The sequence below is a fragment of the Mycteria americana genome, chromosome 4 (genome assembly GCF_035582795.1).
Source record: "Mycteria americana isolate JAX WOST 10 ecotype Jacksonville Zoo and Gardens chromosome 4, USCA_MyAme_1.0, whole genome shotgun sequence".
Classification (NCBI taxonomy): domain Eukaryota; kingdom Metazoa; phylum Chordata; class Aves; order Ciconiiformes; family Ciconiidae; genus Mycteria; species Mycteria americana.
The window spans coordinates 31273219-31291982 of NC_134368.1; the positions used below are offsets into that span (position 1 = coordinate 31273219).

The 18764-nt window shown below is 44.2% G+C and overlaps 2 protein-coding genes and 1 long non-coding RNA gene across 8 annotated transcripts in view; 1 reads left to right on the forward strand and 2 right to left on the reverse strand.

Moving 5' to 3' along the window:
* The window catches only part of SCFD2 (sec1 family domain containing 2), a 207591-nt gene extending 200607 nt beyond the window's left edge, over positions 1-6984 (reverse strand). Inside the window, exon 1 of the mRNA XM_075500066.1 lies at positions 5872-6984. Within this exon, the coding sequence (XP_075356181.1) occupies positions 5872-6613 (742 nt within the window). The 5' untranslated portion in view covers positions 6614-6984. The remainder of the gene's footprint in view (positions 1-5871) is intronic.
* Positions 6985-8502: 1518 nt separating this feature from the next.
* LOC142409060 (uncharacterized) lies at positions 8503-10300 on the reverse strand. The gene is made up of 2 exons (XR_012775500.1): positions 10038-10300; positions 8503-9184 (listed from the first exon to the last, which is right to left on the reverse strand). It is a non-coding gene; the product is annotated as an uncharacterized LOC142409060 (long non-coding RNA).
* Positions 10301-10860: 560 nt separating this feature from the next.
* Positions 10861-18764, forward strand: part of FIP1L1 (factor interacting with PAPOLA and CPSF1) — a 46979-nt gene continuing 39075 nt past the window's right edge. For all 6 annotated transcript variants that reach the window (XM_075500067.1, XM_075500068.1, XM_075500070.1 and 3 more), the window contains exons 1-4: positions 10861-11080; positions 11887-11926; positions 14313-14370; positions 17882-17985. In XM_075500067.1, the coding sequence (XP_075356182.1) occupies positions 10999-11080; positions 11887-11926; positions 14313-14370; positions 17882-17985 (284 nt within the window). In that variant the 5' untranslated portion in view covers positions 10861-10998. The remainder of the gene's footprint in view (positions 11081-11886; positions 11927-14312; positions 14371-17881; positions 17986-18764) is intronic.

Sequence of the window (18764 nt, forward strand, 5' to 3'; positions counted from 1 at the left end):
TAAATATAAATCGGTGTGCACCAAAACAGTATGCAAGGCACATCTTACCCCTACTCTCAAGCTTTCTTAACATCTGCTGTTTTAACTACTTTGTAGATTAGTTCAGGACTGGTGATTTTGGACAGATACATGGACAAACCCATCTCAATTTTCATGATGTTTCAACACTGCACAGCCACCCAATGCTTTTCTGAATCAGATCACCACTAGGAAGACTTTACACTAAAGGACTCCAGTGGGACAATTCCTATGATGCAACTTTCTTAGGCAATGCATCACCTCTGTGAGAGTAGGGTTTAAAATATCAGAAGGCAGAAATGTTTACACCTATTCCCTTGACAGAAGCTGGATATTTGGAGCTTCAGTTGCAAAGCTTATCAGTATTTTGCCATATTATTTCATCCAGCGTTGGCTTAAGCTGACCTTGTTACACAGTGCTGGAAAGTAGCCTGTACGTTCCCAGGAACGATTGTGCAGCATTCAAGGCAAACTAGAGCACCCTTCTACCTTGCCAAAAGACAGATCTAGGTTCTCCTTTGTACAGATGATGGAACATCAAAGTAGTCAGTTATCTGTCCCACTATGCTGGCTATTGAATCTAAAAACAAAACAAAACAAAAACCCCAAACAAACAAAAAACCAAATGCACAACCTCCGCTCCTCCAAAAAAACCAAAAAACTTGTAGCCCAGCAGTAGGAGCAAGGAAGCCCACAGCCAAGCACAGCAGCACCAGAGTGCTGCCATAGAAATATAAGACTCCCCATCTCTCACAGCCAGCTATTGCAACATATGTAAAGACTAGTAAATTTGGAGATAAGAAACACTTAAGCATCTGCTCAAGGCTCATGTAATTTCCAAGTCCCCTGCACTGACCTAGCCACCTGCCGTTTTCTTTAAATAGGCAAAACTCATTCCATTTGTTTGCTTATCTCTGTAAAGCCTCTATAACGAATTTAATATCTGAAGCATTTAAAAACCTATTATAAAAAATTGTGTGCCTATTCCACAATAGCAAAATCTTTACAAACCACGCCACAGCAGAGGCTGCACCCTGACCCACAGTACTGAGTTGACACCACTTGAATATTTGCAGCTGCCATCATGCCTCACAGCTGCAGTCTACAACCTCAAGTAACCAGAATAATTTAAGCATCAGTTGCCTCCTGCATCAAACCCCCAGCCTGGTTCATAAAAAAGGAACTACTCTACTCCACAGGCCTCAGTATTTATGCTTTCAAAGCCTCAGCTTATATGGTAAGGAAGAAAAAAAACATGGTTTTGTTTCCTTTAAAAAGACATTAGTATCAATCCAACAATGCGTCAACTTGGAAGATGCTGCAATCAAAGAGAGCACAAGTAAAGCGCTCCAAATCAGAAACATGACAGAAATAATGAAAGAAATAGACAGACAATTACAAACAGTTTAAAACAAAAATAATCAAATATAGATATTAGTCAGAGCCAGACTTTACCAGAAAGGCATGGGCCTACATTAGTTTTCACTCTCATCCTCCTCTATAAATGGGATTATGCGGTAGGATGATTAAGGCACGCCACGACTTTCTTGTCGCTGTGGCTGCTCCCAGGAACTGAAAGGGAATGGTATCTACGCTTCATTGATGAGTGCCTGAACAGTGCTTTTTGTATCTGTTAAAAGGCTGAAAACATTACAACCAGCACAACAGTGTGATGCAAAGAAGATGCCTGGCTGACAGTGAGGGAGATGATATAGAAAGTTAAACTTGAGTTTGCAGCCTTGGCTGTGGGGAAACATTCCTGTGATTTAGACCAATACATGCAAAAGTGCTAGAGGAAGATAAAACTGCTGTTGCTGATGGCACTGAAATATCCAGCTTCAACAACACTCATACAAAAGTTATTATTCAAAGCTATACATTAACTGCACAGGCATCCCCCTGCTATTCATTCTTCTCTGTCTTTTACTCACTGTATTGCATTTCAAAATCACCTGCACATACCAGTGGGTGAGATCTCACTATTCCCTGCGCTTACAACAGCCCACAACCCAAATGCTGCAAAGCACCAAGAGACTGGAAAGAGAAACGCATCAAGCTGTTCTGAACACCAATATCTGAAAGGTATCAGCGAGCTTACTAATGAAAAAGGAAATCTGGGAAGCCAGAAAAACCACGTCATAGAAGGTGTGAATGCTGGCAAGGTGGTGACTAGGAAACACATGGAAGGAGCACGGAGTTACAATATGGTATCACAATGCAAATATTTAGGGGCACAAATATTAGAGGAAAAAAATAAAGAGCAATTAAGGTGCCAAAGTTAGCTCTGACTTTAACCAGTGTCACTTATCACAGCACCACTCTAGCTGGGAGGATTTATTCTGCTTTTTAAAGCAAAGGTAGTGAACTTCAGAACAATAAAGTAGGCAAACAAAAGCAGCACTACACATACATACAGATTAAGGACAGCACCAGTAACAAAGTTTTATACAATCAGAATTCAAGAAGTGAGCACAAAGCACTAAGCCTGGGATCTCCCCAGGGCATAAACACACATCCCACCTTCTGGGGCACTACTATATCCCCAAGAGCCTACACTGCAGGGATAGGCAGTATCCATGCCATCCCCAGTTGAAGCCATGCCACTGCAGCGAGGGCAGCAAAGGCCATAAAAAGAAGATCCCTGTTACAGCTCAGCTGAATGTAACACCATACAGGACAAAAATAATTATTTAGCCTAATTCAGTATTTTCCTCTCTATTCATTAAATACAGCATGAATAAGTAATGCTGAACATACACAAAAAAAAAATTATAAAAAGTATTCAGTAGAGCTCAATCCAAATTTTAAAGTAATAGCTCAGAAGAGATTCTTTGCTTCATGGAACCTAGAAAGCTTACCCAGTCAGCTTTCAAGGTGCCTTCTGATTTTTTTGATAGAAAAATGTGCCATTTTATATGTGACTAATTTTTTTTTTTTAATAATTATCACAACAAAGATAATACAGTTTATTGACACTGGCACCAGAAGTTCTTTACCAAAATGTATTTAATACTTCTTTAGTGTGTTCTTTAAAGTGGAAAGTTCTTAATATTTATTTAAGTACCAGTATTTTCCCTTAGTTCAGTTGTTTGCAATTGCAGCACCACAAAAAGCACTTTTGAGACATTTTGAGTTTTACTATTAGAAATCAATTGGTATTACTGAAAACTATCTGTTATTCTAGCCTAACATCTTGTTTGCTCTAGATAAGAATGGAACTCGAGCCAAAAATAAGACATCTGTTAGTGCAACTCCTTTAGACATCATTTAGAGCTACCTAAAGCTGTATTCCATCCAGGTCTTCAAGTTAGAAAATATTTGCCTCCTGATAGCCTATTCAGAGTGATTCAAAGTCACCTGGTTTGAAGCAGTAGCCTGACTTAACCAGAGAGTAGCCCAGGCCCCACCCGTAATGAACTTCCAGGTTTTTGTGGAAGTGCTTGGAATATGAAAGCATTCTCATAATTCATGGATACATAACCATTTCTCATATCTGCAGCCCACATGTTGGACAAGATTCAGCTATCAAGACGACATTTACAAATCAAATCCAAAATCTTTCATCTTTAGAGAGGGGAGATTTAAAAAGTTGTTTGAAATGAGCTGCAAATGAGAAAGTCTACCTCAAAAACTTCCACCTGCACCAAGCTGTTATTTGAAAAAAAAATTATTTATTTTACACTGCAAATACATATCATAGCTTAAAAAAAAAAAAAAAATCCAGTGGCGCAGTTGCCAATACCAAGCCGGAAACTTGCAGATAGGAAGCTTTAGCTTTTACAAAGTGTAAGGCTGAAATTCAACAGACTCATTCACCCGAAGGCCAAGCAGTGGAGTTGGAGGTAGGGGGCCAGGGGAGAGAGTATATAAAAGGCTGAATACACCTAAGAAAATTAAGGTTTCAGGTACAACTTAATTCTGCCATTTCCCACTTCTTGACACCTGATTTCACAACTTAAATGCCGTTCTTTTAGTGTAGTTTTTACAATTTCTAGCAAACCAATGGAACGAATCTCATTGTGTGGCACTAAATTCAGGTCCATTATACTGCTTTACCTCTGAAATGCACTAGATTTTTCTTCTTTAAGTTCACACTGTACTTGATGGCAAGAGTATGGTATCATGTCCAAAGCATAGGAAGGCTTCAATGAAACCGTCAATGAATTCTAGAGACATTTGTTCGTAACAAAAGAATGGTTGCATGAAGGGATCTTGGTTTCAGTTACAGATACTGAAGAGAATATATTCCTAAAAAAATGAATACTTTAATTTCTCATCCTTACTCCAAGAGCTTTGATGCATCCCCTCCAAAGCTGCCCCATCACAGCCCTGATGTTTTCTCTGAAAAACCTTCTCCTACTGAAGTACAAGATCCCAGACTTCACTTCCCAGATTTAAGCTGGTACCAACTATCTCTCCTCATGCCTCAACAGTCTCCTTGTCAAGCAGCTCCCTGTCACCCACAATTTCTGGTTCCTTTTCTTGTTTTTAATTCTTCCCACCACCTGAGTACATGAATCCTTGTCCAGTTTCACTGGTTCCTGCCCCAAACAGGCACTCCTCTCACAGTTTCATTTCAAGGCTCTTCATCCAAGTCCACTCTCCCCAGCAATCTTCCCAACCACAGCACAGCATTAACTACCCAGATCCATAGCTGCTCTTCAGCACAGGGTTGACAGCTATGAACCCTACAACAGGGCAAGGATACACAAAGCCAAAACTGAGGGGGGGGGGGGGGAAACAGACAGAAGAAAATTCGGAAACAGATGAGCTGCAGGTGCAACACTGTGCCAAGTACTTGCTATGGGACATGCAGTGGCAAAATTATGACCTGAATTATTGACTACAGATAATGCAAACAGAACTAGGCCCACACACTGTATATGTGTGCAGGTCTACCAATAATATGATGGGGTAACTGAATGCAGCCACTCCTATATCAATCATCCTCTGAGTTTACTGTTTCCTCTGAAAGATGGTTATTCCAGAAGTGAGAGGCCGATACAAACTTTTTCTGGGTCACTGGCCCAGCACCTTGCTAGTGACTCGTTCAATCACTCTTTCCCTTTCTGCCCTTTTGATATCACATCTTACCAGCTCAAAAGACTTTACCTCGCTTACCAAGCTTGCAGGTTGATTACAATACTAGACATTCTCCTTCTGACAGTTTCCCAGTGGACTCTCACACCGCTCTCTACACTTTTCAACTTTTGCATCAATTCTGCATTAATTGGCAGTATTAAATATACCACATCGTTCATTCTTATGCTCATGTGCTTCCCAGAAAGTGTTGTATAAATAATTCTGTATTGTTTTCACTCAAACATAGTGTTTTCCAAGTTAATAACACCAGCCATGTGTAATTGCTTTACTTAAAGACTAAGTATAATGCATAGCATATAAAAAACATATATATACACACATACAGAAACACTTCCAGGCATATAGATACAGCTAAGTGTATATATAGATGTATATCTATTTAGACAGGTATAACGCTAAGGGTGACAATTAGATATGCTGTGAAATGCTTCGCAGTAATCCACAAGGCACAGTCTGAAAAGTGCAGACCATTTCCTTCACACCTTGGGATGCCACACAGGCACAGCTAAGGTCTCTATTTTGCAGCAAAGTGGAAGTGCCAGAAACAACCCCTTGTGTTTCCCACGTGTTTCCGCTTCACTCTTGGCTTCCATGGCCCACTGGGGAGCACGGATGTGTGAGCAACCACCACGGCCATGGTGTTACACGTGCTCCCAGGCCACGAGGGCTCCTGCAACTATCTGAACCCTCCCGATGCAGTGCATGTGGGCCCACAGGGATGACAGCCACCACCAGCGGTGGATTTCTTACCAGCGAGGTCCAACGTTCTGTCCACGAAGACGACAGAGGCCTTGTTGGTGGCCGCCCTCCTCCTGTTCCTGGCCGGGGCATAGCTTGCCAGCTCAGTGGCGACGACCCTGCTGAGGGCCCCCACGGCGAAGCTCTCCTCCCGCAGGCCCAGGGCGGTGAAAAGAGCGTCGAGGTCGCCCACCAGGGCCCGCACCGCCGCCCGCAGCTCGGCGGGCAGGGCACCCTGCCCGACCTCCGCGGGGCCGGGCCCGCCGGGGCCGGGCAGAGGCGGGAGGAGCGCCGCCAGGGCGGGCAGCAGACAGAGCTCCGCCGAGACGGGCGCCAGGAGCGGCGGGCCCCGCAGCACCACCTCGGCGCGGCCGCCCTCGCCCATCCACCGCCGCAACGTCTCCTCCAGCTCGGCCGGCCCGCCGCCCTCCGCCTCGCCGCCGGACACCAGCACGCAGTGCCGCACGCCGCCCTGGCCCAGCACGCCGCGCACGGCGGCGGCTGTGCCGCCCCGCAGCGTCCCGCTCACCACGAAGACGACGCGGGCCGCCCCCGCCGCCTCCCCCGCCTCAGCGGGCAGCGCCCTGACGGCCAGCGCCCCCGCCGCCAGCAGCTCGCCCGCCCCGCCGCCGCCCCAGTGCAGCGCCTCGGCGGACGCCGCGTCCAGGAAGACGACGGCCCGGCGCGCCCTGGCGAGCACGGGCTCCCAGGCCTGCCGGCACACCCGCCACAGCTCCGGCACCGGCACCGCCATGGCGGCAGCGGCGGGCGGCCCTGACAGCCACAACACACTGCACGTGCCCGGCGCGCCGCCGGCGCCGCGGCATGACGCGGCGGGCGCGGGTTGGCTGCCCGCCGGCGGGGAGGGGCGGGGCGGTGTCGTCCCTCTGCCGTGACAGGAGCGGGGTCGCGCGGGGTCCCTGGCTGCCGGCAGCCGGGTCTCTGAGGGGACGCGGCGGCCCGAGGGAGGCGGCGGGGCCCGGGTGTCTCTGGCGGGGTTGACGGCGCCGGTGAGGCCTTTCCTCCGGCCGCGGGGGCTGTGCTGCGGTGTCCCCCCGAGGGGCCGCCCGTCCCCAGAGGAGCCGCTGTAGCCTGGGCCTCTGATGAAGGGCTGCCCGCGCAGCGCTCCTGCGACCCGGTCCGGGGCTTGATGTCCCCAGGGGTTAGCCTCGGCCAGTTCTCCCGCCCAGGTGTGTTACACCGCGAGAGCAGCAGCAGGGATACACTCCTGAGAGGAGAGGCTAGGGGGCTCTTCTTTTCGCTGGCAGTGCCAAATTCTGACAAACGTGAAAATGTTTCTCTCATCTACAGTCTGTATTAGAAGCTGCTACAGTCTGTAGCCCTGGCCAGTACCAGGAGGGACATCTGAGCACTGACGGTTCAGTTTTGCCTGACATTTTCCTGAAAAGGCTGGGAGCTTCTTTGGTCTTGCTCCTGGTGAATGTTAAAACAATTCAGTGTCACTGTTTATGTCACTACCTCTTTTGTGCTGCATCGGTATCTTTGTCATACCGAGAGAACAACTGTTCTGCCGATACTTTGTTAAATGTACAGCACTGGAAAGGTGAATCTTCCATTGCACTGAAAGGTGAATCTTCCATTGCCGTTCCCTGTCCTATAATTCTGTATTTCTTGTGTTAGCATTAACAAATCCAGTGGTTGATGAGCTAGCAACAAGAAATATTATCTTTTAATAAATGCAACTTTTATGATATACAGTTGGAGACATATGACAAATTAATTCCATTTCTCCTTTAGAAAGCTAACTACAAAAAATGCCATAATATGCATCTACAGTTTCTTCTTCCCAGAGAATGGATGGCTCGCTTGCAAATCTGTATTCTACATAGTATTTCACTTGGGCAACCTCCTCAGTACAGAGTGAGTAGGATACTTTTTCTGACATAGTGGGATTATCAGCAATAACAAAAAGATAAATGATTTAATTAGTTCATCGACTATCTTAACTGGTCTTCTTAGGTCTCTTGCAGGTTCAGCTGGTTTCAGAACACTGAAAAACATGAATAATGTGGAATCACCAGATTTCCAGTAACGAAATTAAATCCTCTCCTTCCAGTCTGCTCCATGCACATTCCTACCCTGATGCATTCTTCCCTCTTCCAAACATAAGTCTTTGTGCTGTTCCAACCCCAATCTGTTATTTTAACCTTAGGGCATATTAACTTTATGGTACTAGAAAAATACGTAAGTTAATAGCCTCCTCGACTATTTCGATTTGAAAAATGAATGCCAAGAAAGGACTGGGGATGGTTAATCACTGGGCCCCTGGGTTTATACACAAGTAGAATTACCCTCCTCTCAGACTGAATTACCTCAGAGATTATGTATCTCCGAGCTTTTGCTTTATGCTTGAGTGCCATGGACAAAAGCTAGATATATTATGGCTTGTCCAACTCTTTAGTTACCATTTTTAAAAGGTTGGGGTTTTTTTTCAGACATATTGTCAAAACAGCAGATGCTTTTTTAAGGAAACAAATAGCTTTTTTAGTTTATAAATACTGTATAGATTGCAACTAGTTCTGCATATGCCAATGTTGAAAAAAAGGATTACTAGCCAGAAGGCAAAATGAGGTTAATTAGTTTAAAGCATAGTTGTTAGATTACAAAACAAAATTATCTGAGCAGTTTTTACAGCTTATTTTATCCCATGTGCAAATTTACAACTACTGTGTTAGAAAAAGAACTTTATTAAAGGGTTCCCGTAAACTTGGTATCTTGTGGGTTTCTGGAGTGTAATCCGTGAGTCAGATGTTTATGCAGCTCACAAAGAGATCTTCTGTCCTCAGCCTTTTAGCTACTCAGGGCCTCAGGAAAAGCCTTTTTTTCAGGCCCCAACTGCTGCTCTCCTTCTGTGCAGCAGTAAGGACAAACTGCAAGGTCCCTTCCAGAGGCTGGGACTGGTGGGAGTTTTTTATCTTTGAGGGCAGAAGTTCAAATACCATCTAGGCCAGCACTCTGTCCTTGGAAGCAAAGCAGGAAGCAGGTTCAGCAGGAAACCCTCTCTGTCCAACCAGAGCCAGACATGGGTAAAGACCTTCCCAGGAGCGGTGGAAGGCTGGCAGCTATTTTCAGGACGTAGCCTTCTTGCACCAGCTTCCAATGTTTAAGCTGCTCAAGCTGTTCAAGATGGATTTTTATGTGACCACCAGCTCAATGTGATGTCTATTTAAAGGTTTCTATGAGGAAAACTGCTTTGAGGATTTGCGTTGATGTATTTTAAGAGATTTTATGTTCTATACTTACTCCTGATTTCTCTTTGTGGTGTTTTCCACAAACATATTTTCTTTCTTCTTCTTCCTTGTGTCTGCAAGTCAAAGGAAACTATTAGATTTCTACCACGTCCTTTAATGTGAGCCATAAGTGTGCTAAAGGGCCAAGTAAACAAAAAAAGGAATGAAAATGAAGATAGATACTGACGCCCAGTAAGAGGTACTACAATACAAATTTGTTTTATGAGAAACAAGTGTCTAGAAATGTTTTGGGTGAAAAACACCTTTGCTGAGTCCACTACTGTATGTACAAAAAAAATGGAACTGCATGACAAAAACCTACCCAATTATAGCACATAATTCATGATCTGTATATGACACCGAAGCATTTAATTTCAGGGGAAAAAAAAGCCTTTTGAGAAGGTAGTTTATTCATGTGAACTCCAGTGAAATGTCATGCCATATAGGAAACTTTAAAACAAGGTTCTCTATGCAGGCAATTCAAAGAATAAGCTTCTTCCACCCTTGTGATGTGTTTCTAATACAGTCAAGCCCTCTGGTCTGATTTTTCACAATCTGTCCTGCTGTGAAAGAGGGGTCCCTTTTTTAGTTTTCACAAACAACCTAAGATGCTGAAGACTCCATTTGTACACACAACTGGTCAAAACTTGTTTTGACAGTTGTTGGTACTTAAATTTTCTAATGAATCTTGCAGTTGTTAATGCAGCATTCACAGATGTCAAGTGAGAAAATCATCAGTAAAAATGGCTTGCTACTTCCTGCCACTTTTAAAACGGAGCAATTTCTTCATGAAATGCATAGTTACACTCTGGAACATTCACAGCACACTGTGAATGTTAAACTCTTAGTGGAGCTAAAAATAAAATCAGGCAATTTGTGGAGGGGGAAGAAAAGATCTGTAAAGAGTTGTTAAACCTAAAATATTACCTCCAGCTGGGAGAGTCCCTGAGCTGAGAGCTAGGGCTGTACTAGTAGAAGTAGCAGCATGTTTATCCTGTGGTTACGCTCCCCCTTGGCAGCTGCCATCAGCCGCCAGTAGAAGCACGGCACTGGACTGTACGTGTGTTTGGCCAAGTCCTGCTTCTGGAGATGGGCGAGGGTGCCCTAGAGGAGATGGCCATGCTGCCGGTGGTCCCTGCTGAGGAGACGGAGGGGCGTCTGGGGATGCACAAGAGCACAAGGACCGCCGAGAGGAGGGAAAGGCGGCTCTCGCAGGCACGCCGCGCCTCGGGAGGGTGAGGAAGGCATAGCCGAGGTGAGTCCCGGCGCCTGCCAGCGCACAGAGCGGGGACCGGCCGTGCGAGCCCGGCCCGGGCAGCGGGGCCGGCCCCGCGGGGGGAGCAGCCCCCGGGCTGGGCCCGGCCTGGCCGCACGGCTGCTCTCACCTTCCCCTCCGGTCCGGCCCGCTCCTCCCGCGGGCAGCCAGGAGGCCCCTCCGCTTCTCCCCACTCATGGCCCCCGGCCCGGGAGGGCCCCTCGGGGAGCGGAGGGCGCCGGGCCGCGCCCGGGAGGGTCCCTGGGGGAGCGGAGGGCGCCGGGCCGCGCCCGACCACGTCCCCTCGCCGTCCGCCCGCCCTCCCTCCCTGCGCGGCCGGGCGCCGCCGGGCCGCCCCCCGCATGCCCGTGCCCAGGGCGCCGCGGGGCCGGGCCGGGCCCGCTTCCTGTGCGTGTCACTCACTCGGCGGGGGAGGGGAAGCGCCGAGCAGGCGGCGGCGGTTCCTCCGCGAGCGGTGGCGTTGGGCCGGGCGGGCGCTCGCAACCCCCCGGCCGCCGCCCGGTCGCGGCCTGAGGCGACGGCGGAGGCCCGGGGCGGCGCGGCGGTGCTGCCCAGCGGCGGGAGGCCCCGGCACCGCCGGGCCCGGGCCCTCGCGCCCCGCGGGAGGCGGCCATGTCTACCGGCGAGGTGGAGCGGCTGTCGGCGGACGTCGGCGGGGCCGCCGGGGACGAGGAGGAGGAGTGGCTCTATGGCGGTACGGACCTTCCCAGACCCCCGTCCCCAGCCCACCTCCCCCGCACGCCGGCCCGGCGCTCTGCCCCGCCGCCGCGGCGGGGAGGGGTTGGGGGGGGTAGGTAGGCCGCGGCGTGCGCCGCCTCGCCAGGCCGGCCCGTGGCCGAGCGCGGCCCGCACCTGCCCGCCGAGCCGGGCTGGCCGGCGGCCGTTTAAAAGGGTCCCCCGTCCCGCCACCCCCGCGGCTGCTCAGTCCCCTCCTCCTGGCCAGCCCTCCGGCGGTGCCGTCCCGGGCCTGTGCGCGGCCCCCTCCCCGCCGCGGCGGTGGCTCTCTGCCCCCTCCCCCGCGGCGCTCGGCTGCTGGTCTCTGAGGCGCTGAAGGTCCCGGGGCCTCTGCCCTGGCCGCGCAGGCCGAGGCGTGCAGGGCCTCCGCGGCGGGAGGCCCGCATGGCGCTCCTGCCCCACACGCAGCCCCGGGGCGGCCGAGCCTCTCCCCAGCACTCCCCTGCCTGGGCTCCCAGCGTTGAAGTTCTGAAGCTGCCTTAACCTTTTATGCATAAACTTTCTTTACAACTTCAGGGACTTTATTTATATAAAAGTCGTAATGAAACCCATAAACTAAACCGTGCCCCTGTGGTGGACCTGTCAGTACAGAGCACTGTGAGGGCTCAGGGGTCTGCTCAACTGATTTCACAATTGAAACGTTATGAAAATGTCTCAACAGTAAACTGAAGAGTTGCCTAATAATCTGCATGGCAAAATACCTGTCACAGTTGGTATTGAAGAGATTTTATTCTTAACTACTGTGTTTCTTTTCTGTTGTGGTAGATGAAAATGAAGCAGAGAGACCAGAGGAAGAAAAAGCTAGGTGAGTATCTTGACAACTACAAGTCCTGCAGCGTGGCTGCACAAAAATTGTATTCATTGCATTCTTCTTCCCAGCTGCTTGAAAGTCCATAGTGCCTGAACACACTCTGGTGTCTTCGAAAATCCCCTTAGGATAATATGTTTGGTCTGCTAGAATGACTTGGCTTTTTTGTGAAATGGTGTTACCTGTGAAATTGGGACACTTGAATATGAAAGTTATTTTAAGTTTTAACTGTATGGACAGCAATAGGCCCTCACAAAATTCCAACAGGTCTTTTATTTCTGTAATCATTGTGCTTTGCAGTCTTAGTAATGGATCAGGACTTCATTTGTTCTAGATAATTTAGAAATTAAAAGACAGTCTGGCTCCCAAAGAGTTTACAATGTAGTTACAAAAAGAGGGATTCAAGAAAGCAGTGGAAGATTACCAGCTAGTTTGATGTGCAGGTCACATAGCACATCTGCTTAGGATTTTGGGGTTGGGTTTTTTATTAGTAAGAGAGTATTTGAAAGAAATTTAGGAAAACCTTTGGAAGTATTTGGGGGAGCCTGCTTGAGTTGTAAGGAGCTGTATGAGTGAAAGCACAAAGGTGCTCCTTTGAAAATCTAGCTAAGTTGATGGAGTTTGGTAGCAAGGACTGACTGGAAATGGGATTCAGTCTCTCATACTGAATGAAAGAAGTAGCACGGTAAACTATGGAAATTGTCGGTTGTCAAGATAAATTAAACAAAGGGGAAGCCAATGTAAGAAAACGTGCATTGTTATTTTCTATAAATGCTTCCAGTCAACAGAGATTTTTTTCAGTGAGAACTCTTGAATTTAGTTACCCTCGGTGGACTCCTTGCGCGTAAGCTTGCTCAGTTGCTTTTTTGAACTGATGTCAACTTTTGACAGGCACATTATGATACAGCAGTAATGACTTCCACCACTTGACTACATATGATATTGTTCTGAAGCAGCTACTAGATGCAATTATTTGATTCCCATTAGTTCCTGTAGTATCAGAAGCAGAGTTGTTTCATGTTGCTTAACAGTTTTCTAGACCTCTGTTGCATTCGTCTTCAATCATCTCTTTTCCATGACAAAGTATTCTAAGTAGTTATTTGCTCTTTATTTGGAAGCTATTCCATATCAATTGATTCCTTGTGTTCAGTTACCTTTTCTTGACCTGGCACCTTTTGTCAGTATTATTGTTTTTTAAGAAACTTATTTGCATGGCAACTGAAATGATCTTTAGAAACAGTGGTGTTTTACTCTAGTTTCTGGTCAGTAGTGTCTAGGTTGGCATTTGGCTGCCTCAATACATAGTTATGGACTAAAAAGCACAACAAATGGTAGCTTATGCATGTTATGAGTTGTGTTTGTAACTCGGGAAGCGTGGTCACAGTTTACTTGTTAAAAGTTTTGGTCTCTGGCCTCCCAGTTTTGGCGTTCTTTGTATATACAAAAATCATGAGGTTTTATTCAGGTTCTGTAGCTAGTCTGTCATTTTACTAGGTAATGAAGTGAAATGGTCCAGCTTGAATCCTGGGGCCATACCTGAGCTGTATTGGGTTTTGGTGCAGCGCTCATGAGTGGGTATTTTGCCAACAGAAGACGGGATCAAAATCATTCTATTCAATAAAAAATTGGCAATTGCTCACTCCATTTCAGAAATATCTTTTCAGTGAAAGAATATTGTTTCTAAATGGCTCCCTGCTTACTCTGCTATTTGTGGTGCAACATCCTAACAGTTAATGGAACTGTGGAAATTAAAATATTGCTGGGTAAGAAACAGCAGTAGATAAGCCCAGTGAGACAGCTTATTTGCATGGATTTGAGAGTCCTGGTCATTTTAGATGGACCAGTAGTTTTAAAATTTTTACAGTTTTCAGTCTACAGTTAAAATATAATTGAATTAATCATTGAATTGTAGCTATTCCATATGGTGGAAGAAAATTTCACAATGGAGGTATGGGAATTTTGATTCAGTGCAACATTACCTTTGGGTATTTAAATGCTTTTTTCCATTATATCTTTGAAGAGTGTCAGTCTGCAGGGAAAAAAAAGAAAAGCTGTTATTCCCGCTTCATATATTATGAAAGATCTCACTTTGATTTCAAATGAGGATCCAGGTGTAGTGCCTTATTACTTCCAACTATTCTACAAACATCCAGTTAGTATGATTTATGATAGCTAAATATTATCCTGCTAATAAAAAGTTATATTCATCCAGAAAGTTTTTAATAAATTAATTTTTTTTTTTTAATTAATGCAGACGATAGCTGGAGCTTTGGCTCTTTTCTGGAATGATGTAGCAAGGCTTTTTTCATCATTAGCTGATCCGCGTGAAACAATATTTGCATAAATACCTAGTTTGATCTTTTCCTGTTTGTTTTTGTTTAAGTGCTCCACCTCCACCTGGAAATGAAGAGGAAGCTGCAGAAAATGGCGTTGTGAAAACGGTAGTTTTAAATGTGTTTTTTTAAATACTGCTTTAATTTGTTTTGTTTTATGGGGTATTCGTAATTTGGCTAGGACTTATAATTACATGAATTAATGCTTAAGTGTACAACTTAGATTTTTTTTTTTTTTTCTGAAAGGTGTTTGACACTATCTGCAGAAACTCTGTAGAAATTACTAAATTAGGAAATCCAATTTTCAGCTGCAGCCCACTTTTAAAATCTAACAGAAAATAAATGAATAATACTTCCATTTTTTGGGGGGGGGAAGATGGTGCTTCAAGACAGCTGTCTTTTCTCAGAGACATCCTTTTCGAAAGGATACTCTCTCTATTTTTCCTCACTGATAGGAAAATAAAATCCTCTGACCATTTTTCTTTTTTGAACGTGATAAACAATCAGAATTTGCAGAACTATGTGGAGATATGGATCAACAGATTAATTACACATGCCTTTCAGAGGCAACATAACAGACTTGTTTGGAAGTAGTCTTCAATGTTCTGTATGTTTTATAACTTCAGTGTTAGTATGATGAAGGAGAGGACCAGGAAATGAGATTTAGTGTTGCAATGTTGATAAAAGGCCTCAGTTTACTGTGAATGGGAACAGTTTAAATCTGTTCTATGCAAAAAATTGTAATTTTACTTCACTGGGATTTTTAGGTTATATCTTGCAAGAATTCTCTTAAGTGATGCAGAAACCATTATCGTGATATTTGTGCAAGTTTTTAGGACTGGACCCTTGCAAAAGTTTGGGTTTTTTTTCAGTAAGTCCAATACTTTATTTATGGAAGATATTACAACTTATTTAAAGTTGGGGAAAAAAAACTTATAAAAACTTAAAAAACTTATTTCAGTTGTTTAAACTGAAAAGCTCTTTATTTTAAGTGCACCAAAGGCTTTTTGTGCTGATGCTAATACTGTAAGTGGGCAGTAGATTTAATATGTTAGGTACAAGGAGACAGTAGTATACTTTTTTGGACTTGCTGATTTTAAAGTATTTCTGAAAATCCTCATTGGTGCAGTTTCCTTGTACTTGCATATCTTTGTATTTTTCACCTATATAAAGCCTAGCATTGTTAGGCTATCATTAGAACATGTCCATAAAATTGAGAACTTGATGGTAAAAGGTGTACATGAAGGGTCAGCAGCAACCTAGGAAAATTGATGGTGTTCAAGTTGGTTGAATAAGAAAAGGGGAATATTTCTGTGAGGAGGGAACTAAGCAATCATTGTTTATAAGTGAAATTGGTTTTGGTTGAAAAGGTACATGCTCCAGACAAAATTTTATTTTAGATGCATTTGTAATGGCTCTCCACTGTGTGGGTTGCCTGGTGTGAGAGGGTGGTGAACTTGCACTTTTCAGCAGTGGAGCAGACTGTCTCCTGTCTTCAGCTGTTATTTACAGAATATCTATACTGATCTAGACTTCCCCCCCTCCTCGATTAGACTCTTAATTGTTATGTAAATTATATTAATGTTGTTAGCAAGGATGAACTGCACTCCAGCATCTTATCTTCTCTGCAGCTGCTTATTTTTGTCTAATTTATGTACCAGGCAAGTTAATAGACGGTATAATAGATCAGCTCAGCTGTGCTGGGATAACTGCAGGCTACCTGGGCAGAATCAACTTGGCTTCGGTATGTTAAGCCTCTTGCTGAAGGTTTCAACAAGTATGGGAATAAGAGTGATGTGGTTGACAAAGTTCACTTGGATTCCACAAAGTTTTTGAAGAAGTTCCTCACCAAAGGATTTTAGGAAAACTAAGCAGCTATAGGATGAGTCCTACATGGATAATTGATGTGTAAAGATAGAAAACAGAGGGTAGCAGTAAAGGTTTGGTTTTCACAGTGAAGGAAGGTCACCTCCAGTGGGGATTCTCTGGAATGTTGTGCATAACCTGTGCTGTTTAATGTGTTTATAAATTACTTGGAAAAGGGGTAAGTTGTGGGATCACAAGTTTTCTGATATTACAAAGTTATTCAAGATAGTAAGAGCAAGGACTATCGGTGAAGAACTGACTGGTTAATAAATGGTTATTGAAATTCTGTATAGAAAAAGAAGAGTGATGTTCATGGGAGGAAAAACAGGTTTACAAATAAAATGGTGGTCTCTGAGCTGATTGTTACCACTTAGGGGGCATGCACTAAGATATGTAGAAAGATCCATTAAATTGACAGTTAAGTGCCTGTCTGGAGTCTAAAAAGCAGTTAAACCTTGGGATATAGCAGAAAATGAATAGAGAACAAAATGGAAGATATTATTATACCATAAATTCATGGTTCAGTTCCACCCTGAATTCTGTGTGCCGTTCTGTTCCCCTCATGTCGTAAAGGCTTTACTTCAACTTAAAAAAGTTGAGAGAAGAAAAGCAGCAAGAGTAATTGAGGTAGCTTCCATACAAGAAATGGCTGAGTAACCAAGGTCTTCTCAGCCTGGAAGACAGGCGTATGTAGGATATGATGGAGGCTAACAAAATCATGTATGGAGACTATAAATAAGGATTGACTCCTCACAGTCCCTTTCATATGAGAACTGGGACTGTGAAATGAAAGTCGTAGGAGCCAGGATGAAAACAAATGAGAGTTTGGATCTTCATGCAGTAGACGGTGCTATGGAACTCCTTGCCAAAGAGAGTGTCGCTGCTGGGAGTTTCTATGAGTCCAAGGGAAGTCTGGACAAGTACTTGAGAGAAAGATCCATTGGGGCTTACTAAATAGACAAACCATAACTGGCTTAGGAAATGCCCTGAGCTGATAATAATCAGCAGCTGAAAGAGCATTAAGGAGGAGCATCATATGTGTTTGCCCTGTTTTTTCTCGCCCCTGTGGTCTCTGGGAGGGGAAAACCAAAACAAAACACCAAACAAACCCAAAACACTGGACTAGATGAACTCGTGGTATGAACTGGCATGACAATTTTATTTACCAGCAAGGTTGAATGCTGTGGGACAGAACAGCACGCAGTGTGCTCTTGTATCTGTTTTTTTCAGCCTGTTCGCTGAAAAATCTCAAGTATTTTATATAGTTTACTGATGTTAGGAACTGAATAGATTTCTCTGAAGCACAGTGTTCATCTACAACTGGAAAAACATTTATTTGAATTACTCTGGATATGTAATTGAGAATGGCAAGAAGCTAGTCTTGCATATCTTTAAGTTCTTTCCTGAGTGACAAGATAAGAGTAGAACCAGTGTGTATAAGCTAGATAGAGGAAAGAAGGATATTAGATAGTGGAAACTGTTTTATGCTTATTTAGGAAATGTCATGTTTCAGAAACAGAGCTTAGTATTAAAGATACTTCCCTATTTTGATCCAGATGTTTCAAATACTTGTAGCATTTCAGCAGATGAGCCTCCTACATTTACTGTTAATGCTACTCAGTTCTGAGGTCTAGGAAAAGGAGAATTTTTTTCTTTTGAAGATTTCTAGATCGGATAGTTTTGTCTGGATTATTTTTCCACTGTAAAGGTAAGTGACTGCTTTTTGTCTAAGCAATGACTTTTTCTTTTGTAGAAGGTGGCAGAGGCTGAGGATGACAGTGATAGTGATAGTGATGATGATGAAGATGATGTTCAAGTCACCATAGGGGATATTAAAACAGGAGCTCCACAGTATGGGTAAGTTATTTGCAAACATTAACTGGGGGAACTTTCAAGATTACATTTAATTATTAATTCAGGCTCTTTAATACTTGTCAATGTCCAATTGTATGCATAGTTAGTCTCAATTTAGGGTTTTTTCAGCTCTTTAACAATGTTTTTAATGAGATAGTGACTTGAAAACAAAAAAGTGAAATGAAATTAATGAAATGTCTTAAAGGCAGAGCTGTTGTATGAGTTAAATTTTGTTTCCAGGTTTTGAGAAATAATTGTATTAAGTTTGTACAGTAGGGACTTGTTTTTTATTATGGAATGGCTATGTTACATAGCATTTTTAGGGTTGTTATTGTGATGGTGACATTTTTGTTGCAAATGGTCGAGTGGTAAGCACAGACAACATTTGTCCTTGGTCCTGTTTGTAGTGGATACAGTTCTAATTAGACCTCTATAGTTTCAATTGCTATTGATGTTGTCAAATAAGATTTTAATGTACTTCAGGATGGAGCTGCCAGTCTCTGGAGATAGTTTCTTGAGATCATGGTTTAGGCATTTGTACCATACAAGAAATTTTTTGCTACTGTTATTGCCCCATATTCCTTCTTCTCTTGATAAAGGGCTTGTTTTTCACTGAACACTTTTGAACAGTGTTAATTTTACCCAAAATTATGAAATACTATTTTTCATTACATGGAAGTTTTCTGAGGGAAGTGGTTTGCTTGTTTGTCTTGGCAATCCTAATGATTTTATGCTTACTAAAACCAGAGTTACTAGGGTGTAATTTCTTAATAGAATTATGA